We start from the raw sequence: 25,779 nt of genomic DNA, 5'->3' as shown, positions 1-25,779 counted from the left end.
AATTCATCTAAATTACATTCAATCCATGAAATGTTGAGCTGTTTAGAAAGCAAATCTGTCTTAAAGTACCCACTGCCACCAGATAAAGAAACAGATCTTAGAACATTTAAATAAAACTTTGTTTGATAGTGTTCTGTCTATCAAGGACTCACTTATCAACAGTTGTGATTGTGAAATCTGTAATTCTTCAGTGTTTAGCTTTTATGGTCCCTACTTATCTATTGTTATCTACATGGTTTCTGTCTGATTCTTTGATTGTTTCAGTCTGTTGCATAACTAATTTTGCAAGGGTTAAATCAACAAAGGTGGCAAGGTACGAATTAAGGATGTAAAATCCCTATTAATTAGTTAACCAGCTAAACATTAAGTTTACCTGGTTAACCGATTAAATGAGAGGGCAGGCAGGGGGAGGGGTGCTCCCAGCCTGACTGGGCTGGAGCAGCCCCCTTTGTCCGCTGCAGATAGGCTGGAACAGCTTCCCCACCGCGGATGGAGGCTGGACACCCTTGGACATGGTGCACCTCAGGACCACTGCAGATGCTCTGGCTGGTCTGGAATGCCCCTGCCCACGGCAGGACCCATGGGACTGGATCAGCCCCTGCCCATGGCAGGTGGGGAGTGGCTCTAGCCCCCACCGGTTAACTGTAACCAGTAAGCCTCACCCATTAAGGGTGAGGCTTATTGGTTAACCGGTTAACTATTAACATCCCTAGTATGAATGGTTAAAGAATTTTTTCACAATAGATTAGGAATGGTCAAAAATTATTTTGTAATATTTTTGATCAAAATGATTTGTTAACACAGTAGTTCTCAATTAGAGGTACATGCACCCCAGGGCTACTCAGAGATCTTCCAGGGGACTCAATTCATCTTGATCCATGTTTCTCAATCTGGTGGTTTTAGCCCCCAAGGGGACATGGGACGAGATTAAAGGGGGAGCAAAAGCAGGGCTGGCATTAGGGGCCAGCAAGCAGGGCAACTGCCAAGGAAGCCATGCCACAAAGCTAAATTACAGGCTGTCGCCCTGGCTGGTGAGGGCTCAGGCTTCAGACAAAGCTCACAAGTGAAAAACAGGCTCAGGTATCACACCTGCAATATGCCCACCACTCCATCTTCAAAGAGCCCTTCTCCACCACTCCAGCCACCTGAACCACTTCACATAACAAACAACAAAACCTGCCACAAAAATCTTTCCTTCTTTGCCTCCATATGCAGAATTTCTCACAAAAAACCCCAGGTGAAGACCCATGACAGGCACTGGGTCAATGACAGTTTTAAGGTCCAAAGGTATCTTGGGTCCAAAAGGTGAGCCTGATATCAGCAGGGACATGCTTGAGGAGGGTACTCCCAATGACCATAGCAGGTTGCAGGGTATCAGGCATTAGAAGACACAAAAATGCTATTTTAGGTCATTTTTAGGGTGTCTAAACCACATTAATTCTGTTTTTCTTCTCCTCGGTGGCCTGCATAGCTCCTGCATAGCTGTGCAAATGGGAGAAAGGGGAGCCTAGCTGTACGGGGGAATATGACAACTACCCTTAAACTCTCTCAGTCACTCTCCTAACGCACTTTTCCTGCAGAAAACATGGCTGATCCAGAACCTATGCTGATTGGCAGGAGTCTCCGCATATCTCACCTGTAGCTCTGCCACTCCTGGGTAACCTAGCAACGTAAACTCATGCCAAGAAAAGTTCTACACCACAATTTCAAGTACCCATGGAGCACAGCCTCAAAGCTACACTTTAAAAACATCTGCACACAAATTATGACAGGGCCTAGGGAACGGCACCATTAACAACCACAAGTTTAGCAGTTACTAGGGAAAGGTTGAGTTCCCTTCCCCCAAGGTCTGCTGCAGTCTGATAGATCTCACTATCTGGGAGTTTCTGCTAAGGCCCAGCCTTTGTTTTCCCTACCCCAATATTATCCCAGTCCTCCTGGTTCAGACAATCAGAGGATTAGAAGGGATTGTCAGGGTCATCTAGTCTAACCCCCTTATTATTTTTTGGTTTTAAAGCTTCGGGGGTAGCCGAGTTAGTCTCTAAGAGGAAAAACTTAAAAAACAACAAATGGTCTGGTGGCACTTTAAAGAGTAATAAAATATGTAGATGGTATCATGAGCTTTCGTGGGCACAGCCCACTTCTTCAGATGTTAGTTGTTATTATTATTTCCCATAATGCTGCAAATTCTTTTCCACATGCTTATCAGTAAGCATGTGAGCAACCTTAACCCTGTTTAAGCGCTTTCAGGGCTAGTCCGCACCTAAAACATGAGCTAACCTACCTATGCTGCGCAGGGTGTACTGCTACAGCAACACAAATCTCTCCTGTCCTGTGGGCATGATATAAGACAGAGAGCAGTCCTGGGGACTTCAGTACCACCACTTGTGCTTGAAGTGAAGTATGTTGTTTCAGTGCTTTGTTGAACTGGGACCTTAATTGCTTCATCACCCTTTGACCTGCTTTCTATTTTTCGTTGGCTTGCATTGGCACTGTTAAACCTCTGCCTATTTTGTTGTTTGTAACCCTTGCACCACGGGCCTATGTAATTCCTCTCTGCCTGGAGTTTATACCTGGCAGATATTTATGATCTCCTCCCAGGCGTCCCCAGGCCTGGAGTTGAGGCTTAGCCCAACTAGACAGGATTGACTCATTGTACTCTTCCTTAGAGCTCTGCCTCCTGATATATCCTTGGTTGCTCTTCTCTGAACTCCCTGTGATTTGCCAATACCTTTCTGATAAAAAGGTGCCCACAACAAACTAAATTGGAGATGCACAAAGTAGGAATTATTCCCCCTTGCCCGAGACATGATAGCTCTCTGCCAAATGGGCCATGTTTGCTTCCACATTGCCTCCGAAATTCCTAATTTGCTGCTGCATGTCTCTCAGCCATTCCGGATTCCAATGCTTCTCCCTCCCATCAGTCACCTCGGCTCAAGGCTGCCTTCTCCAGACATATTATCTCTCTTGTTCTGAACAGAATCCCATTCTGCTATTCTCTGCCTGTGGCTCTGCTCTTTCCAGGCCTCTTTGTATCCAACTGCCCTTTTTTGGGGGGCTTGCAGCTCCCCCTAAACTAGGACCATCTGAGAATCTCATGATGAGCTGTGTACTTGTACTTCTTCCCAGATATGATCAGATCCCCACAATATATTGCCAATGTGCAGGGCTATACTGACCCCTGACGTCCAAATCTGACACTACAGATACACTTATTGTTGCCTGATGTGCGGCACAGCTCCCAGCAAAGGCAGAGAGCAGTTCAGGAGATTTACCTTCACAGGTGAGCCTGCTGGAGGAGAGCACGTAGCCAGCATCACAGGCTCGGCAGGCAAAGGAGCCATCTGTGTTCATGCAGATTCCCAAGGGGCAGGCAGTGGGTGAACTGCACTCATCAATATCTGGGGAAAGCACAGACTGGGATGAAGAACAGGGCATGCCTACTGTGCTCGCTCGCTGGCCTGGGGAGGGCTGCTTCTGCCCTCCGGGTTCTCACAGCCAGCACAGGGATTACGTCTGTGACACACAGCCCCCTTTCCAAAGCTGCAGCAGTCTCTGTCGGAGCACCTGTAGGCCCCAGCCTGCTGGGAGTGATCTCCCCCAAGACACCTCTAGCTCTCCATTACTCTGCACAGGCTGAAAGCCAAGCTGCTGAAGCAGGTATCCTAGGAAGGCTCTTTGCTCTCCAAGTGGGTCTCGCTGCGCATCAGGGGGCTCTTCCTGGGTGCAGAGAGCTCAGCTAGAGCTGCTCCAGGAAGAATGACTCAGGTCAGGTCCCCAAAGAGAGATGCAGGCCCAGAGCCAGAGACCCAGCCTTAGGGGCACTGCAGCCTGCAACTGCTGTCACACGCTGGCAGCTTTGTCTAAGATGGGCTGGGGGATACCCCATGATGGGAATGCATGCACAGTGCGAGATTCTGCAGCCACAGCTGGAGATCCAGCCCTAGTGGCAAGCACGTTCTCCCACCGACACTAGTTTCCCTGGCACCCGCACGTCTCACCAGTCCACAGGAGATACCTTCACACATGCTGCCGTCTCTGGACACAGCGTATCCAGCACCACAGGCCATGCAGGAGAAGGAGCCCTCGGTGTTGATGCACAGTCCCCTTGGGCAGGCGCTGCGTGTTGCACACTCGTCAATATCTAAATAAGCCCACAAACCAGAGTGAGAACTGGACAGGGAGGAGAGGCCGAGTCTGAGTCCAGGACAGTGTGGGGCTTCCTCTCAGAGCCATGGATATTGAGAGGAACAGATCAATAATATATAAGGAGGGGCGAGGGAATAGCCCCACAGGATCTCAGGACCCAGCAACGCTGGCTGGGGCAGGAAGGCACAGGCAGCCTGGCCACACACTCAGGAATGCCCCACACTCAGTGGAAATCATGCCACAGACGTGATGGGAGTTGGACTAGGCCCAGGAGCATCTGGTAGAGGCTAGGATACCTTGGCAGCTCTTCTCATCTGCTGTCACCTCATAGCCATGGTAGCAGGAGCACCTGAAGGAGCCGGCCAGGTTGATGCACAGTCCGTGAGCACAGGTTCCCAAGGTGAGGCACTCGTCGTCATCTGTAAGACATGGCCAAGGGGCCCATCAAGCCAGGAACAGAAGCGCTCCAATATCCCCAGGGATCTCTCCACCACCCAGTCCCTGCCAAGCATGGAATCAGGTTACACATGCTAGTCTCTCCTGTCTGCCATTTCCTACAGAAAGACCCAGCAGCCAGAGCCTGCCCACGAGGCTTGTATGGTACAATACAGCCTCAGGAGGGCGTGGCTAGGGCTGCAACTGCTGCTATGCAACAGGGAGTTTCCAGAAGGAATTAGGGAGGGGTCTTGGTAGGAACAGCTCTTGTCTCCTTACCAATGCATCTTCCATTCATTGGCTGGTAACCAGCAGCACAACTGAGACACTCGTAGTAACCCAGTGTATTGACACATCTCCCTCTGGGGCAAATGCTGGGGTCAGCACACTCATCAATATCTGCAGAGAGACCCCTGCTTTCAGACTCCAGGAAAAGAGAGAGAGAGATACAGTCCCATCCAGAACATCCTCACAGCTGGGACCACACACAGCTGCCTCGTCCTCCCAGCCTGCTCTGACCAAAGCAGCGCGACTGTGACTCCAAGCAGATGGGCTTGCAAGCGCATTGAGCTTAGGGCCCCGAAGGGGGTCCTCAAGAGTCCCACTCCCCATTTGTTGTCCCTATGGCCTGCATCCACACCTGGTAGGATGCACACTTGGGTTTTCAGTCACTGTGACATGCTGGAGGCAGCCAGTGTACATGCAGCTGGCTGTATACATCACATCTTCAAGGTACTTGCTAGCCGAGGGCTCAAACAAGAGGCAACAACAGAGCTCAAACCTCCAAAAGACAAGCCCCAACGCAAGAACAAAACGCACTGCATTCCCTTTGCAGTCCAGAAGAGGGGTTCAGGATGGGTCCCACTGGGCCTTAGGGGGCTCCCACTCGGGGACCAGGGGCAAGAGAGCCTACAGGGGAATGAACATGGGGTGGGGACTCGCCCAGGCAAGCAGGGGCAGGCTGTCAGGATAAGAGGGTGACTGACATGACAAAGTGAAAAGGTACAAGCGTCTCAGTGCAATACCAGGGGGAGGGGAGCACTGACAGCTGGGGCTGGACCCCCTCACTTACGCAAAGTTAGCATACTCACCTTCGCATCATCCTCTGAGGCCCACAGCATAGCCCCTGGCACACTCACAGAGACACAATCCAGCTGTGTTGGTGCACTACCTCCTGGCGCACATTCATTCAGGTCTGTTACTGCCCGTCAGGGAACCGGGCTGGGTTAAGGGTGTGAGAGCTGGCTCTGTGTGCAGGGCCCTCGCTGTCCATTCAGCCCAAACGCCCTCTGCATGGCCACTCCCCTCCCCTCGTTCAAATCCCTCCCGAGAGCCAACTCTGCCCTCATGCCAATGAGGCGGAATGGCACCAGCAGGCCATTCTTATGGCCTGTGTCACTCACACTCTATGTCCCATGCTGCTGGTCACCCCCACATGCCACAGCAGGCTGGAGGCAGTTTGAGCAGAGCCAGGGCTTCCTGTTTGCTTGGCAGAAGGCCCAGCTAATAACGAGCTCAGACCAGCACTTGCCAGCTGCCAGAGGATGATGCGCTGCCGGGTTTCCTCCTGCCCTCTCCAACTGCTCTGAGAGGGTGCTCGGGACACAATGTGAGGGATGCAAGGTTAGCAGAGCTCCACACCCCTAGCCTCTGGCTCAGACAGGCCCCAATGGAGGGGTTTTCTGGACAAAAAGCCTTTGCTGATTGACACTCTATCGCAGTCTTTCCTCGCCTGCACAGCTCACTGCCTTGTCCCAGCAAGAGAAAATGCAACCTCCTTTGCCCCACAGGAGGGGTCTTTCTAAGGCAGGCTTTGGAAGTGGTGTCTCAGGGGGAGACCTGGACCATATGAAGGAGGAGGCTGGAATCCCCATTACCAGGAGACATCTAGCCGGGGGAGATCACAGGAAGGTCAGGCAAGGTGCCCCATGGCATGTGGGCAGAACCAGCTGGAGCACCACTTACCCTGACAGGTCTGTGCATCTTGGGAGGCAAGCAGGGTGTATCCCGGGTAACAGAGGCAGGAGTAGGAGCCCACACTGTTGATGCAGCGACCCTTCCCGGCGCAGGGATCTCTCACACACTCATCATCATCTGGGCCCGCAGTAGAAGAACAGGGTCACGCAGGCAAAACCATTAGCCCTCCCATTTCCTACAGACATCGCTGGAGATGGGATGAGCAAAGGCCAGAGGGGACCCATCTCACCCACTCAGTATTTCTCTCCCCAGGGAGCCTGCTAGGGCAGGGACAGGCCCCTGTTTGGCTGTCATGCACCACTGGAGGGCAGCACCCTCACACATGGACGGTGCCCTTCAAACCTCCCCGGCTGCTAAAATGGGGGAAGCTGGACAGAAAATGATGCCAGGCCTCAGGGTTGTTCTGCTCAGGAAGGCAGCGGGGCTGGTGCTGCAAGGCCCAGGGCCATAGCTTTGTGCTCAAGAGTCAGGCCGTGGTCAGCATTGCCCAGCTCCGCTCCACACGCCTGTTACCTGGCACCCGCTGTCTCCCCAATCTCCCCTTTACAATCAGCAGAGCTAGTGACATACCAATGCATTGGGGGCGGCCAGGATGCAGCCGATAGCCAGGGCCACACAAGCAGCTGTATTTGCCGGGCAGATTCACACAAGTGCCTGGGCCACACGGACTGGGGACAGAGGCACATCTATCGATTTCTGAGGGTAAAAGACAGGGTGAAGTCACAGGCCCCTGCTTCACAGGAGGGGCCACAGCCTCCTGCCCAGTTACTAGAACCATCTCCCCATCACAGACACAAAAGGAGACAGCCCCCAACCCCCTGCATCTCAGACAGCTGGCGGAGCTGGGCCTCCGCAGCCTCTAGCCACAGGGACAGGGATGGACGCCAGCACCTGCAGGTTGGCCTGGGTCAGTGCACCGAGCGGGTCAGACATGGCTCCACGTCTATCATCTCTACTCGTTCCTCACTGGGCTGAGTGACAGCAGGAGGCTGCACACAACCAGAGGCTCCCAACGCCAATCGCGGCCTCACATCCCAGCCACTCCCCCCGGTTTCTACTAGCAACTAGAGGGAGTGCCTGCCGGGGGTTCAGCCTGTTGGACTCTGGCTGTGGCCAGTGGCAGCACCCCCACCCCCACCAGCTCTGCTTCCCGTCCCCCTTCCTCCGGCCCCCCCTCCTCCCGTCCAGCCCCCCCCAACCCCGCCTCCTGCCCCCCTTCCTCCTGGCCAGCCCCACGGCCCCTGGCCCCCCCGCCAGTCCCGCCCCCACCCCCTTCCTCCCGGCCAACCCCTCCCCTCCTGCCCACGATCATGTGGGTCCAGTATTTTGGGGGGGGGTCTACCTGGTAACCTAGGAACAGCTCACGGGGCTCCCTCCCCCTACCCTGTGCTGGGGTTGGCTGCTGGCTCCCAGCCCTTTGGGGGCTGGGGCGGCCACCTGCTCCTGGCTCCCAGCCCCCACCAGAGCAGCCCCTGCCTGCAGTGGGCCTGGGACACCCTGTGGCAAGAGGCTGCTCCACGGGAACACCCCCTGCCTGGGGAGCCCAGGCCCTCCGTGGACAGGGGCTGCTCTGAACGAGAGCAGCCTCTATCCATGGTGGGCCCCCTGCAGGGCTGGAGCAGCCCCCTGCCCATGGTAGGCAGGGAGCAGCTACAGCCCCCACCAGTTACCAGGTAACCAGAACTGGTAAGCATCACCCGTTACTGGTTAACATATCACATCGCTACTGGAAAGCCAGGAAAGCCCCTGGAGGGCTAGAAAGACAACAGCAAACCAGCTCTATCTGGCCTGGGGCAGGTAAGCAGGTCCCCAGGAGCCAATGCAGTCCTGTAATGGGCTGGGGAGCGGGGGGGGGGGGGGAAGTAGGCACGGTCACAGGGACTTTAGTGCCAGCTCAAAGGCTATGTGTACACTATGGGGTTTTTCCGGGATACATATCCCAGAAAAACTCCACTGCATCCAGGGAACACCTCTGCTCTTTTGCTTTTTTTTGTAGAAGAGCAGACGCGCTCTTTTGGAACCCCTATCTTCCTCCTCCCACAAGGAAGAAGGGCTCTTCCGAAAGAGGCGGCGGGGGGGGGGGCTGTTTCCAAAATTTGACCCAGCGTAGGCAGGCCAAATTTCGGAAAAGCCTCTTTTGAAAAATCTATCGGAAAAAGGTACACAAATTGCAGAGCATAATTAGCATACCTTTTTCCGATAAAGCCCCATAGTGTAGACATAGCCTCAGTGTGGGCCATTCACATGCTGCTTCTCTTCCTGCTGCTTTCAGCCTGGGTCTCACTAAGTCCAGGTCAGACAGAGGAAGCAGCTCAGCAGCAGTGAATGCAGGAAGGGCAAGGAGAGGTCAACAGAGACCTGCACACGCCCCAACAGTGAGATAATCCTATCACCAAACCAACACACAAACAAAAGGCTATTGTGGAGGTGCATTCCACAGCAAGGTGCCTATGCCAGGGGTTCTCCTGAGAGTGTTTCCGGCCCCCAGCAGGAGCAGCGCTCCCAGACACTTAGACAACCAGAGAATAACAGAGCTGCTATTATTCACACTGTAAACAAGCCTCCCCTGGGAGCCACATGCTTCCGCTCCACCACAACTTCCAGATGACTCAACTCTGACTGCAGCAGGGATTGGGCCAAATCCACCAGGAAGCCCCTGCCTTTCCCTTTCCTTGGGAGTCACTGCTACCCCCCTTCCTTGGGTGCCCTTCCCTCTGCTCAGAGACCCTGCTGTTGACAATGTAGAAATCCAGCTAGTCCCCTGTATTCTGCAGGCAGCCTCTGTCCTGACAGCCTTAGGCAGGCACAGCAGTGTCTACGCTAAACACATGAATCAAAGTGAAAGCTCTCTTGGGTGACAAGTCTCTGTGCCTGGCTGGGCAGCAATGAAGGGCTGTGTTCATTCATGGCAGGAATCCTAAGCTTCCCTTCCATGTGATCCAGACTAGGCCGTGGGTTATACAAATTAAACAGACGGTAAAGGGAACTGAAAGCCAAAGCATCCACTCTTGTTCCCACCTAGAGCCACACCCCCAGGCCAGGGTTTGGCATACCAGGGAACCTCACTGAGGAGAGGGTTATGTTCTGAATGAGTCACATTTTTATTTAGCGTCTGCCGGGTGAAGCAGGTAAACCCCTTTTTGAGCTGCTGACAAACCTGGGATGTGTGCCACAGCAGTGTCCTCCCCTGCAGCTTCCAGGCCTGGCTGGGCGGGAGGGTGAGGGAATCTCTCTGCTACTACATCCCCTGCAGATGAGAGAGATGACCATGTGACTCGGACTAGCCTGAGATCACAGTTGGACATAGGAACAAATGTCAGCCACAGCCCTGCCTATGACTCCCCCCCCCCCCCCCCGCAACCATGACGTTCCAGCAACTTGCAATACCAGGAGATCGGCTATGGAGCAGCAGGTGCAGGTCCCAGGCTCTGAGCCCAGCATCTAGGTGGCTGCGAATGTCAGTCATGAGACCGGGTTGTCACTTCATCCAGCAGAGAACAGCGGAGAGATTTCATAGCCAGTCAGCTTGCTGCTGCATGTTGGAGGTGCAGGTCCTTGCTGCAGTTCCCTGCCTCCTGATCCCCCACCCCACGCTGCGGTGCCCATTACAGAGCCCAGAGATCATGAACATGGGCAGAAGATAACAGCACCCAAGCCCTGGGATGCAGGAAAGGGGTCTTCCAACACATGACATGGAGTACAGTTCTCCCTGTCCCCGTCCTACATCTCATGGGACAGCCCCGTTCCCGCAGCGCCTCCCAGTTCTGTGCAGCACAGCCCATTTGGAGCAACACAGAAGGCGTTTAGGAGGTGCCTATGAAATAAAGCTGCTTTTCCCTGGCCCCAAGGTTATCAGCACCGCCTGAAGCTGCCAGCTGGGACAACCCTGGACCTCCTTCCACTTCTCTATTTGCAGCTTACCCACAAGCCCACTGTGCATGTACGCACCTGGGTACAGGGCAGGTTCCTGAGTGGCCTCAGCAGTGGCCTGTGGGTGAGAAACACAAAACACAAAGATTGGCTCTGCCTGCACTAGCCAGGGGTGTATTTAGCCCAGGGGCAAGACAGAGGTGAGCTTCCTCTTGCCCTAGCTGGCTGCTAATGCAAACTGGGGGTACTGTAATGGCAGCTGAGGCTACTGGTGTGTGGACCAGCTGGAGCCTCAGTGTGCTGGATGCTTATACAAAGCATTATGCCTGTTCAGGAGCCTTTCAGATTTCTGCATTCAGTTCCCTCTAGGTCTCCTTCATAGGCTGACTGCACAGCTACAAACCTCAGGACCAGGTATTGGGATGGGAGCCTGGCTAATCTTGTTTGGCGCTCCAGAATCTGCCCTGGGCTGGCAATCCTTTGGCAGAGATTGATCTCCACAATGTCTGTGTGGTTTGCCTCTTGGAAGTCCTGGGGATGCCTATTGTGAACTCTGAATCCTCAGCTCCAGGGGCAGGAGTGCTCTTTAGCAAAAGACTCCCTTATTCAGGATGTCAAATAGCTATGGGCATTAACCAGGTGTTAAACACAAACCAAAAGCAGTTTAAACAGTCTAAACTCCCTTGGCTTTCACTCTTTTGGACTGTCACCACTTCACTGATTGCCCAGTCATCAGAGACTCTTCCCAGCAGGACATGAGAGGAAGGATGACTAGGGGCCAGAGGACAAGCTCAGAAGCAAGGAGACCCAGGTTCAAGCCTCAGCACTGCCCCCAGAGGCCTGCAGGCCTTGCCCTGGTCACTCAGTCTCTCCGCTGATGAGGAAGCAGTAAAAGGTCTAACAACTGACAGAGACAGCCCGAAGCTGAATACATTCAAGACTGTGAGGTGCTCACACAGGGTACAGCTACACTTCTGTGGGGTTTTGGGATACCAGAGGTATCCCAAAAAAACTCCATGTCCAGGGAATGCGTTACCTCTTCCACTTTTTTTTGCAGAAGAACAAACGCGCTCTTTCAGAAGCCCCTGGAATTCTTCACTCCATGAGGAAGAAGGGGGCTTTCAAAAGAGGGGGTTTTCCCCAAAATTTGGCCCAGTCTAGACAGGCCAAATTTCGGAAAAGCCTCTTCTGACAAAAGTATCAGAAAAAGATACGCAAAATGCGCACCACATTTTGTGTATCTTTCTGATAGATCCTCGCAGTCTAGACATACCCATACTGTGATGAAGCAGGCCATAGCTGCACACCGGAAAAACAGACAGGATCTGAACATATGCTGCCAAACTGAAAAAGCCAAACCAAACCATCCCAAAGAAATGAACACAACAAAGGCTCAAGCCCCATTTCTTCCCTTTGCAAAATACTTTTAAGCTTTATTTCTAAATGTTTAGTGCACAAAGAGGCAACCCCCAAAATCCAGGGAGGCACCATTTTGCTCCCTGTTCTCAACAGGGTATGTGTGTGTCAGCTGCTCCAAAGCGTCCACGTGGGCTTGAATGTTACAGCTGATCTGTGCTATGTTACAATGCCAGGTTGTCAGGGTGCTTTCTAACCTCCACCAGCATCTTAGCTAACCTGGTACTTCTTTGATCTGCAGCTATTTCCCCTCATTATTCCAACTCCAACCAAGTCAGTGTTTTCCTCTTGCTACTTTTTAAAATGACCCCTTTCCCACCAGCAAGTTCATCACAAACACATCCCCTCCCCATCATCTGCCAGCAGGCAGGGCTTAACTCACCTGGCTGTCTGGAGAGTGACCTGGAAAATTAAATCGCACATGGTGAATTTGAGAACAAGAAATGTCAGCACTCCACAGACACGAGAGAGCCCATAACTGCACTAACCTGATGCTGACTAGGAGCCCCCATTCTCCCAGCACAAGATGGGAACTTGTCCTTCCAAACTCAGAGCACTGAGCTGCCCCAGGCCTGGCTCCTCCCTCAGCCTCCACAGGGGGATGCCATTCTAACAGACCTTGGTTCCCATGACAACAATCACGCCCCTCTCTGGATTTGCATTCCCAGCCTGAGTGTATTGGGATAACCACTGGGGGACACTTGTGCCAGGAGTCATACTCGGGTCCCACATGCCTGCTCAGCAGGGCACGTCTGAATCAGACTGCAGCTTCCAACTGTGGGGGCAGCATGGCCACCTGGCAGCAGCAGCACCTGTTAGCAGTAAGGATCTGAGGCTGGAACTCAAAGGTTGCCCCTGTCTCAAAGCAGGGAGCTCTGAAAAGGCCATGCCCTGTACCACTGGGATACTGGGACAAGAGAGCCTTGTATAGCTCTGGAGCTGACCTCCATTCACTTCAGCTGGAAGCACAGTCCTTGGGAAGGAGACAGCCAGAGGGTGAAAGGGGGAATCCATCCAGGGCACCTGTATGTGTAGCTGCTAGTAATGTTGCATCACATCCCAATCTACCTTCTGCTGCTGACATTCCAGCATAGGGGCCTACCTGTGACTCCACCACTTAGGGCTTCCTGCAGTTGCAGCCTTTTTCCTGCCCAGGGGTGCGTATGTTCCCTTCTCTCCCCCTGCTCCTCTGAGCTGAATGGCAGCTCTTCTGCCTCTGCCTTTCTCATGGATAGACGTATATCTGAGCTGGAGTATGTGTAGCCATGTCCCGCTGGACAAATCTCCTTAAAGGCTTCTGCAAAGGAGACACAGGCCAAGGTTGACATGCGGAGTAAAGGGGACAAACCAGTCACAAAAACACAAGGCTATCCATCTGGCAAGACCCAATGGAGGAATGGAAGATGCTGTCTTCTGCTACGCAGGTAAGACTGGCCAGGTCATGATGTGTGAGCGCATGTACTCCCTCCACCTGTCAGCCTACCAGGGTTCAAATACAAGTCTGTCCCTTGGTTAGAACATGTTTGAGCCACATGTTTGATGGAGCAGGTGTGAAGTGAGGATATTCCCAGCAAAGGGAATCAGCTCGCAGAGCTGGGTGAGTCTGTAACTGGCACCAGTTAGCATTCACAGCTACTGGAGACTCCAATCTCTCTGCTAACTCAGTGCCACCAGGGGGAGCACCAAGAAAACACTCCCCCACAGAGCTAGGAGGGAGCCATCTAATGGGGTGGAAAGGGCTGCACAGCCTGCCAAGGCTGGATAAGGGACTAAATACATGGTTGCAATGTTGCAGGTACTGCGGACCTTCTAGTACTTTGGTCTTTTGAGATGCATGTCCCAAGATGCCTTCTCCCAGTCCAGGGGGATGTGTAGGATTTCCAGCCCTGTGGGGTTCCATGCTTGTGGCTCTAGCCCAACAATGGGCAACCAAAAATAGGGAGTGGGCCACATGAGTGGCTCTCCACCTCACCGGATTCATATTTCATCCCCACTCCTCCCTATCCCTCCCAGAGCTGGAATGCTGCAAATCAGCTGTTTGAAGCTGTTCAAGCTCTGGGAGGAAGGGGGAGGAGCAGGAACAGAGCATAAATCAGGCAATTTGCACACTCTGAAAGTGCTGTGAGGGTGGGGGAGGAGTAGAAAACGTGGGGCTCCAGTTTTCCAGTGCGCAAGAAGCGCATGGGAGAGCGGGACAGACGGGGGTCCACAGGCTGCAGTTAGAGCCCCAGTGGGCTGTGGGTTGCCCATCACTGCTCTGGTCCTTAACACTCTGGTAAACATCAACCCATCCTTGGTTGGTGCTTTGGGGAAGTGGTTCCCAACCATCGGTCCGCAGACACCAGGCCGCAAACCACTGGCTGCCGAGCCACGGCCACTCTGGGGGGCCGAGGCTGGGATACATCACCCAGTGCCTCCCCTCCCGCCACAGCTGTTGGGAGAGGAGTGTCCTACCTCACCTCTCAGCCAACCAGTGCCGGGGTCTCCTCCGGCCGCAGAAGAGCAGTTTGCTGCATGGCAGGAGGGCTGGGTGGAGCCGGGCACGGCAGCCTTAGAGCTGCTGCAATCCAGGCAGCAGTGCTCAGCTGGTGGCTGGGAGGCAGTGCAGGGCTAGGTGAGGGGAGCAGAACAGGCACTGGGAGCTCCAGGGACAGGGCTAGTGTGGAGGGGTTCTGGGGATAGGGGTCTCTAAGAGGTGTGGAGCTGTCACTGAGGGGCACTGGGGCTGAAGCTAATACTGGTGCATCTGGGAAACTCTAAGGGATGGGGCTCTAAGAGGCAGAGGGCTGACCCTGGAGGGCACTGGGACATCTGGGGTGGGCAGCTGGCTCTGGGAGACTCTGGGGGCAGGGCTAGTAGTGAGTGGGCTACAGGAGCAGGGCTGTCACGTGGGGAACACTGGGGATAGGGCTAATATTGAGGACTGGGGCTGGCATTGGTGGAGTCTGGTGGGGGGGGCGCTAAGGGCCAGGAGGTTGACAATGAGGTGTTAGGGATGGGGGGCCGGTACTGGGGGAGGTTGGGTACAAGGGGCTCTGGGGTCAGTGGCTGGCATTGGGGGGTAGTGGAGGGCTCTAAGGGTTAGGGCTGACACTGGGGGCTGCGGCTTTTTATATCGCAAACCAGCAAACCCATTCACAATCTTTTGGCAGACCAATAAATTGTATTTGCATATTTGCAACTTCTGTGGGAAAATAATGAATATGCAAATAGATTATGCTGGTCTGCGGTAGAAAAAAGGCTGGGAGCCACTGCTCTGGGGCACCTGAAGATTGACATGTCAGGAAAGGATGAAACTTTAACCTTAGGAGAGGCAAAGTGAGATGAAAGGGAGTATCAGGCTAACACAGGCATGGGGAAGGCTGTGGTCTCCCTCGAGGGCAATATTGCATGACATCTGCGTGGTGAGGAATTTCCTAGTGCAGGTTTGGAATCTGCTCCAGAGTGGCAGGCTGCTCTCAGTTAGCGCCCGCTGCCTCCTAGCAAGCAGACATGCAGACAGCAACCTCTGTGATGGCCTGTGCCCCTGCCCCCTTAGACTGTCCACACCCACTTCCCAACATGTCAGCGCATGGAAGGAGACTGAGCTGGTCCTGGGCCGCGGAGTCAGAAGGTGTAAGGTGAAGTAAGGCCAGCTTAGAACACTGGGCACAGCTGAGCAGTAAGCAGAGCTCTCACCTGACCCCAGCACAGGGCACTTCTCACAATTCTTCCCCCATCCTTTGCCAACACGGCTGCAGCAGCAAATCTGCTTGGTGATACTCTGGGTGAGTGGGAGGCCACAGACACCTCCTGCTGCTGAGCGATAGCATAGCCCCTGCTCCATGGACACCGCCTTAGCCGCTGAAAGACAAGCCCAGGGTTATGTTGGAGGCCAAGCGTCCGCTTCTGCCAGGCATACACTAATGAGGAAAAGTGCTGCCTGTCATCACCTTCAATGGCCTTCTCATCTCTGCCTCTCTGTCACCAGCCCCGTGCCTCATCACATTCCTCCTACACTGCAATATTGCTGCCACCACCCCACTGGTCTGCTTCTGCCACAAAGATTTCCACGCTCCCCTTATGGATGGGCACCCTCCTCTCATGCCACACAGCCTTTGCCCCTGGCTGATGAGGGCTTTGGTGAAAAGCTGCAGGCTCCTCTCCCTGACGCTGCAGTTTCCATAGTACTTCTCTCCCCAGCCTAGCTCTGATTGCGCATTCAGCCTTAGGACTTCTTCCTTAGCTAGGAACTGGGTCTCCTTCCTGGTTGTGGGCATCAGTGAAGTGAGCAGATGCAACAGAAGCAGCATGGAAGGGATGGACTTCTATTTGAATTCCAGATACACCAGTGCAGGTGCTCTCAACACCTTACCCACAAGTGTACCCGGAAGCTGGGTGCAGGCCTCCACATAACCCCATGTGATCAAGGGAGGGAACTGAGAACTATATAAAACTATAGTACGCCCACATCTTGAATACTGTGTACAGATGTGGTCTCCTCACCTCAAAAAAGATATATTGGCCTTGGAAAGGGTTCAGAAAAGGGCAACTAAAATGATTAGGGGTTTGGAACGGGTCCCATATGAGGAGAGGTTAAAGAGACTGGGACTTTTCAGCTTAGAAAAGAGGAGACTGAGGGGGGATATGATAGAGGTCTATAAAATCATGACTGGTGTGGAGAGGGCCGATAAAGAAAAGTTATTTATTAGTTCCCTAAATAAAAGAACTAGAGGACACCAAATGAAATTAATGGGTAGCAGGTTTAAAACTAATAAAAAAAAGTTCTTCTTCACACAGCATGTAGTCAACCTGTGGAACTCCTTGCCAGAGGAGGCTGTGAAGGCTAGGACTATAACAGAGTTTAAAAAAGTGCTAGATAAATTCATGGAGGTTAGTTCCATATAAGGCTATTAGCCAGGGGTAAGGAATGGTGTCCCTGGCTTCTGTTTGTCAAAGGCTGGAGAAGGATGGCAGGAGACAAATTGCTTGATCATTGTCTTCGGTCCACCCTCTCTGGGGCACCTGGCACTGGCCACTGTCAGCAGACAGGATACTGGGCTAGATGGACCTTTGGTCTGACCCAATACGGCCATTCTTATGAGTACAGGTACAGGTCCGTGCACGCTCGTGTACACACATGCACGCACACACACCATGCAAGAGCATGAATGCACACACACAGGATCTCACCCCCCTCACACACACACCATCTCAGGGCACACGTAAGGGAACACGGACACATCATATCTTGTTTCCATCTGTACTGTGATCTGCTGGTTGCTGCTGACAGTTCCAGGGAAGCTTTGAGGGGCATTACTGGGGACCCTGGACAGCTGCTTCCAAGCAGCCGTCCCCAAAGCACTTACAGCAGCGGTTCCCAACCTTTTCCAGATGGAGACCCATTTTGACAATTCAGGAAGACTTGGTGACCCAGGGCAATTAAAAAAATGTGTGAATGGCTCCTTAAGAGCCATCTGGGGAGACACCTAGCGACCCTTTTGAAATGTAATGGCGACCCATAGGCTGGGAAACCCTGACTTACAGACACAGCGACTGCGGGATGGGTCCAGCATGGTGCCTGGTTTGCAGGTGCAGAGGAAGCTGCCACGAGTGTTCACACATTCGGCATCTTTACACAGGCCAAGCATTAGGCACTCGTTGATATCTGCAGGGTAGGAAGAGAGAACAGTATCAGCCACAGTGCCCTGGGCTTGCCCATTACATGAAATCAGCAACAGCAGCACACGGCACAGGGAACCATGCAGGCAAGGGAAGGGGCTGCAATTCAACAGGGCTATTGCTATGTAGCCAGATGGCCAGTGCTCCCTTCCCATCGTCCACTTGGTGTCAGTGCAGAGCAGGGCAGGGAACAGCAAACCCTGTGTCCAACAACCCCACAAGCAGCACTGAGGCACTTCCAAGCCTCCGTCCTCCAATGGGCTGATACTGACCCCCACACAACCAGAAAACTGCAGAGGTCTTTATCCTCCCGCAACACAATTGATCTCTCCAGCACTGAATCAGTCGGGAGTGACAGAAAGAACAATTAGAGTGAGTTCCTGGGGGGTTCCCCACATACAGGCCTGGGGTAGATCTAACATGAGGAGCTGCTGGGGGTGGGTTACACCAGAAGCCCAAAGGGACTGAGATCAGTGTCTGCCTAGAATGCCCTGGGCAGAGCCCTGCTGATTCTAACACTGGGAAAAAGTCTGAGTTAGTAAAGGCCCAGATACCTTGCAGCATGGGAGAGCTGGGGAGTCTCTCTGTAGCTAGGCAGGGCAGGGGCATTTTGCAAGTGCATTTGGCTTTCCATGTTTCTGTCCCTCTGTATCAGTAACTCCCCCTCCCCCCACAATTCCCTGGGGGAGTGCTGCTTCAGAGAGAAGGCTGAAAGGGGCACAGAGTGGAACAGGCTCAGCCTTCAAGAGCCTCACATTGAGGGTGTGAGGGCAGGGCACTGTTGTACTACCTACCGCCCTGCAGAAATCCCTGAGACACTCACATTCCATCTCCTCCTGGATGCTGTCAGCTGAGAACATCCTCTCAGTCCTGGGCACAGGAATCCACTCCAGGGCCAGCAGATCCTGCTGGGCTCTCTCTCTCATACTATCCATAAGCATTAGGCTTTTAGGGGAGGGGACCCCACATCACAGTGAGGTCAGGCCCTGGCAGGGCCCCTTAAGGCACTGACTATATGGAGGTGCTCTCTGAGATTTCCAATTGTTCCATTTCTGAAACAGTATGAAACAATCGCGACTCCAGCCTGGCTCCTTCTGCAGTCAGAGCCTCTGATACAGCCAGGGACAGTCCAGCTGTGAGCCCCAAGAGGATTCCCAGCTAGGCTGTTGGCAGGGTTAGTGGCAGTGTCCTGAATGGCACAGGCCACCAGACTCTGCAAAGTGCTGCTCTCTCAAGGAGCCTGACCTAGCAATGTAGGGCTGGAAGGGACCTCTGCAGGCCATCTAGTCCCTCTCCCACACTGAGCAGGGCTAAGGATACCTAGTCCAATGGGCCATGTTAACCTGAAAAAGGGGTTTCAAGAGCAAACAGCCCACCCAGAACTTCTTGTTAGCCTTGCCTCTCTCTCACCCTGCTACTGATTCTCCAGATTCATCCAGCTGGGTCCACTCACCATGTGCCATACAGATGCGGCAGCTGGACCATATGCCATGGGTAAAGAAGGAATATGGGAGCCTGGCTTTGCTAGCTGAGCCCCAGGTGAGTACAATAATGAACCAGGAGATTCCAGTCTTCTTTAAAACCTCCTCCCCTCTGTCCAAGTCCTGCCTTGCCTGTCTCCTACCAAGTTCACGTGCAGTTTGCTTACTGCCTTCTGCCCTGGCTAGGTCCCCTTTGTTCCTCCCTGCAGCTGCCTTGAGATTCAAGGTTGTGGCCCTTCTCCCAGGACTATTAGAGCTGCTTGTCTGGTATCTTACCTACTCTAATGGATCAGGTCTCCAAGTCCCTCAAGTCCTACAACCCAGCTTTGCCGTACAGCAGCAGCAAGCTGGTCTCAGCCAGTGCAGTGTGCTGTAGGGCACTTGTATTGCGAACCGTTTCATAGGAACCGTTGTGATGACAGCAATCCCACATTCGCTGTGCACGGCCTGTTTGTTGCAGCTGCATAGATGGTTCGAACTATTGCTCGACTCTGGGAGCCTCATGGACACCAGATGGTGCATCTCATGGGGCGATCCTGGCAAGGTCATTTTTACAGCTGTCAGACCCAGGCTTGGCAAGGCGCAGATCATGAGCAAGTCTCTTTTCAATCAAATCTCCTGCGTGGTCAGACTGAGGCACTGTCTGCAAAGGATGCACTGTCCAGAATCAAAGAGTGCAGGTGCACAGCAAGGGCTGGAGAAACCTGCCTTGCACTCATAGCCCAGCATCAGCCTGAGGAGTGGAAGGCATGTGTCCAGCTTGTCACTGGTGCAGCTGGCTCTGGCGATGCATACGTGCGAGCTTGCAGTTCCCAGGTCCTCTGCCACTGATGCAGTGTGTGACCTAAAGCAAATTCCCTCTCCCCTCTGGGCTATCTGTAAGATAAAGACAGGGGGCTGGGAGGGTCAGTCAATGTTTTAAAGCCAACTGGATGTCTCAGGAGTCCTGGCTAAATACTTATCCCCACCACCTGGGCAGCAGGAAGGGCAGCAGGCATCATTGCAGGGGTCAGCAACCTATGTCTGGTGAGCCATATACGGCTCAATTAGGAGCCAAATATGGCTTACGGCTCGAGCTCAGCCCCTTCTCACTCTCCCACCCTGCAACAGGGAACACATGCTGGCGATCCAGCATCATCCCCATTCACTGCAAGTTTGGAGCCCGTGCCGGCTTCCTGTGGCAGGGGAGCCCCGAGGCTCCGAGCCAGAGCCAGCTTGTGGGGAAGCACACACACTACTCCTCCCCTCCCAACTGCAAAGCGCTTGCTTCCTCATACACCCTACCTTCTCCCGTGCTCTAGAGAGGTAGGAAACAGGAGCTGCGCGGCCTCCCCCCTGCCTGGTGATCACCTGAGTGACCGCGTCTGGCTGTGCCAGATGTGCTAGTGATACACACTGAGCACGCAGGGACTAGGTGGGGAGGGCAGCTAAAATGGCGGCAGAGGGACGAGGAGTGGCACATGCGTATCGTTTAGGCAGGATCTGCAGGCAGTGCTGAGATATACTCATCTCTGGAGACCAGCAGGTACCGGCTAAGCTGGGGAGATTAGGGGAGCAAGATGTGCTGCTGCTGCTGCTGCTTCCAGGCTGCTGCTGGGTGGTGTTTGCAAGGCTGAGGGGGCCTGTTGGAGCTGTCTCAGGGCCCATCCCATTGAGGTTCCTCAAGATCCAGTTCTGCTCGAGGCCAGCTCCCAGACTGGGGATCCTGCTGCTGCTCCATTAGCCAGAATCCAGCCAATGGAGCAGCAGGAAGCCATGTCTGGGACAGGAAGCCTGAAAGCAGTGCTGCCCAGACCCTGCACACCCTGCCTACCCTCCATGCCAAGACCCTGCACCCCCAGCCTGCTTCTGCCCCGACCAGACACCCATCAGCACCTTGCTCCTGCCCTTCCCTCTGGCCAGACGACCACCAGGCACCCCACTCCTTCCCTCTTCTCTATGTCACCCACATAGTAACCTTGCAACCCCTGAGGGGTCCTGACCCCTCAGTTGGAGGACCTCTGCTCTAGGGTGATTCATTATTTAATTCAATGATATGGAAAGTCCCTGCTAGAGGAGATGAGTCATTAGACTGCATGCCATGAGCTTACATGTGCCAGGCCCAGACAGCATTCTCTGAGGGACAGCTCATGGCATATAAGGAATCATGACAATGTGACCAAGAAATTCCTGATTTGAAAAGTGTCAGATATTTTCCCTAATGAGGAACTGAGGAAAAGGCCCCCTCCTTAAGTGGAGCAGATGGGATGCCCAAGATGAATGGGATAGGCACAGCCATGTACAAAAAATGTGGGGCAGAGGAGAGTACTGGGGTGATTGGCCCACACAGAGTCACCCCCCAACATGGGGCAGAAGGAACTCCAGGAAGAATGGCCCACCTAAGACTCCTCCCAGTGTGGGGAAGAGGGGATTCTTGGGTTGAATGGCCCATACATACACGTACACACACCCCTGATGTGGAGCAGAGGGGACTTTTGGGGTGAACAGCCCAACACATCCCTTACTCCCAATGTGGGACAAAGTGGCCTCTGGGCTGAATGGCAGACACACAGACCCCACAATATAGGGCAGATAGGACCCCTGAGGTAAATGGGCAGTGTATCTTGTATGGGCCAATGTAGGGCAAAGGGATTCCTGGGATGAACGCCCCAGACACCCACACCTCACAACGTGGGGCAGAGAGAGCTCTGGGCTGAATGGCCTAGACATAGCCCCATACTCCCAACATGGGGCAGAGGGGGCTATGGGCTAAATGGTCCAAACACAGACAGCCCCTGATGTGGGGCAGAGGAGACTGTGGGTTGAAATGTGCATAGACAGACCCCACCCTGGAGCAAGGCAGACTCTGAGGAGCCTGGCACGTACAAAGTTTATGTACTTGGTTCAGACAGATTTTCAAGCCAACTCGCTTTCACTTTCACCACTCCTTCTTTTAAAAAACCCAAACACCTCCCCAATCAGTGGTAACCCACAGTTAAAGCTTCAGGCTACAGGAATTATACAGATCGCCTGTTTTAACACCACTGAGTACATGCAGAACACAGTCAGAGATGCACCCATCACTAGTGTATGCACACACAGAGAATCAAGGTGGGTCAGGCTGTTGTCTGACGAATTTGGCTGGTATCACTGGGAAGCAGCCTGAGCTGTCAGAGACATGCAATCTTTCGGTACAGTTAGCAGTACTTAGCTAGTTACTTTCACACGTGACGGCTCGGGGCTCTTTAACTGTAATATTCGCAGTAAGTCAGTGCCAGGGCAGGAAATGAACTCATTTTACACAGAGGAATGATTACTACTCTGCCTGATAAAGAGTCTGAGAAAGGGATCAGAGCAGCATCCTTACCTTGACAATGGCTCCGATTCAGTCTCTTGTATCCCTGGGGACACGCCACCTGTCCATTTTCAATCAGTGGATGAGCTAGGACAACAGCAAACAGTTTGGAGGCTTAGAAACTAGGGCTGAACTCCACACACCCTTTTTCTCTTCCTCTTTCCTTGATTCCAGCCTCTCCTTTCCACCCACTGTCTGTGAGCTTGAGGTACTCCTGACCCTGTATTTTCTTCTTCTCCCACCTCTCCTCTGTTAGTAAGTCCCCATCACTACCTCCACAGCAATGGCTAAGAGCACCAGGAACTCAGATCAATTTCATGCTGCTAAATAGTTCAGCAGTGGTCCCACCTGGGAGCAGAAGATGTGCCTGAAACACCTCCAAACCCTCCCTTCTACACCCTCTGCTACTCCACTGGCTCTTTCTCCATGCCTACAGTCAGTCTCTTTGCGGCTGGTGTGAAAGCCTTCTCCTCTTCTGCACTGCCACTTGGCACTGCCTCCAGCACCATCAACTCCCCCCTTTTTCAAATCTTCCTTTCAAATGTTTCTATCCCTTGCTTTCTGCTTTATTTTTTACTCCTCCATTATTACTGGCGTCACAACCAGGCATTTCAATTTGTTCACTATACAACGGACTGGATCCTACAAGTGCTCAGAGCACATGCTGCCAATGACTTCAACAGCAGTTCTGCAAGTGAAGAGCCTGCAGAGTGATGCTCAATGCGCTTATTTTCAGTCATTGATGCTAGCTGGTCCCATCTTAGGTTTGTCCTCTAACCGCTAGCCATGCAGAGTAGTTACACAATTCACCTCTAACACCTGGAGGCCATGGGCAGGGGGAGGAGTAAGGCTGAAGGTGACAAAAGTCATGGCTTTGGGGGGAGTGTCATAACATACCCGCAGGTAACATTTTCAAAAGTGCCCAAGTGGGTTAGGAGCCCAAGCCCCATTGACTTTCAATGAAACACAGGTCCTCGGTGCCCAACTCACTTTTGAAAATGGGACTTAAGTGCTTTGGAAAACCTTTCCCCACTCTCTGTCTCCCCAGCTGGTCTTCTGACAATCAAGATCCCTCTAGGAACTTTCCCAATCCAGGCTCCATGTGCAGCATGCTGGAGTCTAGATGGATTTTTACATGGTTTTAAATTATGATGAAATATTGTCAGAAGGGTTTAAACAATGTTTATTGCAAAATAAAGGGTAGTCAGTTGATGTTTCTCATTTTCCCTATGACAAATGCTTCAACAGTAATTCACATATTCTGAGCCATGCCTTTCCTTTTCAATCAAAAGAAATCCTAACAAGGTCTTTGCCCTTTTCATACCACTACCACAGGCCTTAGTTCTGACCTACACTCCCAATGTGACATGAGTTTCGGGAGGTCTGAAGCAGGCCCTACCTACCACCATGGTGTTTGATCCTAGTCTCAGCTTATCTGGCTATCCCCCATATTTCTGTCAATTGGTTTCCCAAACCCAAGCAACCGTAAGAGTAACCACAGTGCAACTCAGCTCCAACTCGCAGCATGTCTTGGAGCGTTGAGATTCTTAAGGATTGAGAACTGCAATTTCCCCTCGTTGGGAGAGCACGAAGGGGAGTTTGATGCTGAGTCCCAAAGCCCATTCTTTTCACACAGTCACCTCTCTAGAACAGAGACATAACCCATAAACACCCTCATCAATATCCCCTCCTTGAAGCAGGATCTGGCTATTACTAATGTTGCATGCAAAACTCTAACTTCTCCTGCTCCCCTAGTACCTTCAGAGAGGCACAGGAACCTGCATGAAGAGTGGTACATGCCAGACTCATCCAGAAAGGACCCAAATCCACATATGCCATGGTGTGAGACTAGTCCAGACTGCTGGGGAGAGCTACAAACCTGGTCCTGAATGAATAAAGGTGAATGAAGCCTACAAGTCCGAGATTAGACTGGCTAAGCAAGTTAATAGAGTGCATAATTCAATGCATCCTCCAGTCATGCCTCTGAGGGTTAGGGTCAGCAGAAGGAAGGTCCCTACATAATTGAGAAGCCAGATCATCTACTGTGTAGAGCAGAGGGGACTGATGATTGGGAGTCCACTCTTCTATTCCTAGCCTCTGTTCTCACCACGTGGCCTCGCAAAAATCACTCTCCTTCTCTGATTCAGTTTCTCCATCAGTAACATAGAGATACCAGTAAGGCTACATTGTCAAGCTTTGACATCCTGGGATGGAAGTTGGTACTTGAGCACAAAATATCATTGTTCTTATTACAAGGCTCAGGATGCAAGAGCTCAGGAGGGAAAAGTCAACCCACAGCATCTAGTGTCTCCCCTGGATCTCACAGAGTAAGAAGTGTAAAAGACAGTCCCGTGCCAGAGACTAGTGAGTGTCTTAGGCCAGGTCTACACTAAAGGGGAAGGTCAGATAAAGATATCCAACTCCAGCTACGTTAATTATGTAGCTGGAGTCAATACAACTTGATCTGAGTTTCCCCACAGCAGGAGTCTCCACAGCAGGAGGCCAAAGAGAGAAAATGCTCCTGTCAACTTCCCTTACTCCTTGCAGGAGCAGGAGTACCAGCCATCGAGGGGGGCAACCTTTGAGCTTGATCAAGCAGGTCTTAACTAGACCTAAAAAATTGAACTCCTGAAGTTCGATTGTGACAGCGTCAATCTTCCCCAGGGTGAACACATGGCCTTGGAACAGTCAAACACAGGAGACAGGCAAAGAACCCTCTTCTCTAGGAGCATTCATGAAGCAGGCTCAGCCCTATGCATGCCACCTCCTGCAGAACTGGGCTTCATATAAAGCTGGCCTTTTAATATGTAGGAGCAATAGATGCACTTGGGCACTCTGTGTCAATTTTGTACTGTGATATATAGGATTACTCCATCGGTCCTGGACATGAATGTGTTGGCCCTTCCACTGACAAATGTTGTTTCCTTGTGAAATGAGTTACTATGGAATGTCAAAGGTCCCATGTGTGGTGTATAAGCTACGGTCCCGCCATCATTCTCTCCCAATGAATCATAACCTTGGAGCCAGCTACTCATATAAGCATACGACCTAAGTGGAAACAGGAGGGTGGACAGGCCTTCAGGCTTAGATTTCCCCACAAATTTCTATTCTCATGCATATGCCTCTTGTTTCTTATCAAGAAATTTACTTTTTAAAACACAGTCTCAGAGCCCCTAGCAAATGGGTAGGATTAACAGGCAGCTCCTACATACACCAACAATTCTAGGTTGTTGGTGTATGTCAGAGGAGCCTGCAACTCAGACCTGAGAAAGTGCCCCCAAAACTGCCTGTGCTATAAGTCTGAAGAGTCAAGGGGCAAAAATATGGCAAAGAACATCCAGACCAGGCAGAGCATGCCTGGATGATGGTCTGGCTCGGCAGATGAATTGCCGCATTTTCCAGTTGGTTGCTTCTGCCATTGACAGGTACCAGCGAAGCAGCACAGTTATGACACCT

The 25,779-nt window shown here is 52.5% G+C and overlaps 1 protein-coding gene across 2 annotated transcripts in view; it reads right to left on the bottom strand.

Moving 5' to 3' along the window:
- LTBP2 (latent transforming growth factor beta binding protein 2) overlaps positions 1-25,779 on the bottom strand; it is a 129,908-nt gene that overhangs the window by 23,546 nt on the left and 80,583 nt on the right. Inside the window, exons 9-21 of one of the 2 annotated variants that reach the window (XM_075926872.1) lie at positions 22,336-22,410; positions 17,372-17,494; positions 15,526-15,690; positions 12,950-13,144; positions 12,230-12,249; positions 10,510-10,549; positions 9,719-9,808; positions 7,132-7,257; positions 6,550-6,678; positions 4,864-4,983; positions 4,446-4,568; positions 4,019-4,144; positions 3,276-3,401 (exon numbers count right to left, since the gene is read on the bottom strand). In XM_075926872.1, the coding sequence (XP_075782987.1) occupies positions 3,276-3,401; positions 4,019-4,144; positions 4,446-4,568; positions 4,864-4,983; positions 6,550-6,678; positions 7,132-7,257; positions 9,719-9,808; positions 10,510-10,549; positions 12,230-12,249; positions 12,950-13,144; positions 15,526-15,690; positions 17,372-17,494; positions 22,336-22,410 (1,458 nt within the window). The remainder of the gene's footprint in view (positions 1-3,275; positions 3,402-4,018; positions 4,145-4,445; positions 4,569-4,863; positions 4,984-6,549; positions 6,679-7,131; positions 7,258-9,718; positions 9,809-10,509; positions 10,550-12,229; positions 12,250-12,949; positions 13,145-15,525; positions 15,691-17,371; positions 17,495-22,335; positions 22,411-25,779) is intronic. The other variant, XM_075926873.1, reaches the window with a different exon arrangement.

Source organism: Pelodiscus sinensis, chromosome 4, assembly GCF_049634645.1.
Source record: "Pelodiscus sinensis isolate JC-2024 chromosome 4, ASM4963464v1, whole genome shotgun sequence".
Taxonomy (NCBI): Eukaryota; Metazoa; Chordata; order Testudines; family Trionychidae; genus Pelodiscus; species Pelodiscus sinensis.
The sequence above is the reverse complement of the archived record's forward strand: the minus strand, read 5'-3'. Positions and strand labels throughout refer to the sequence as shown.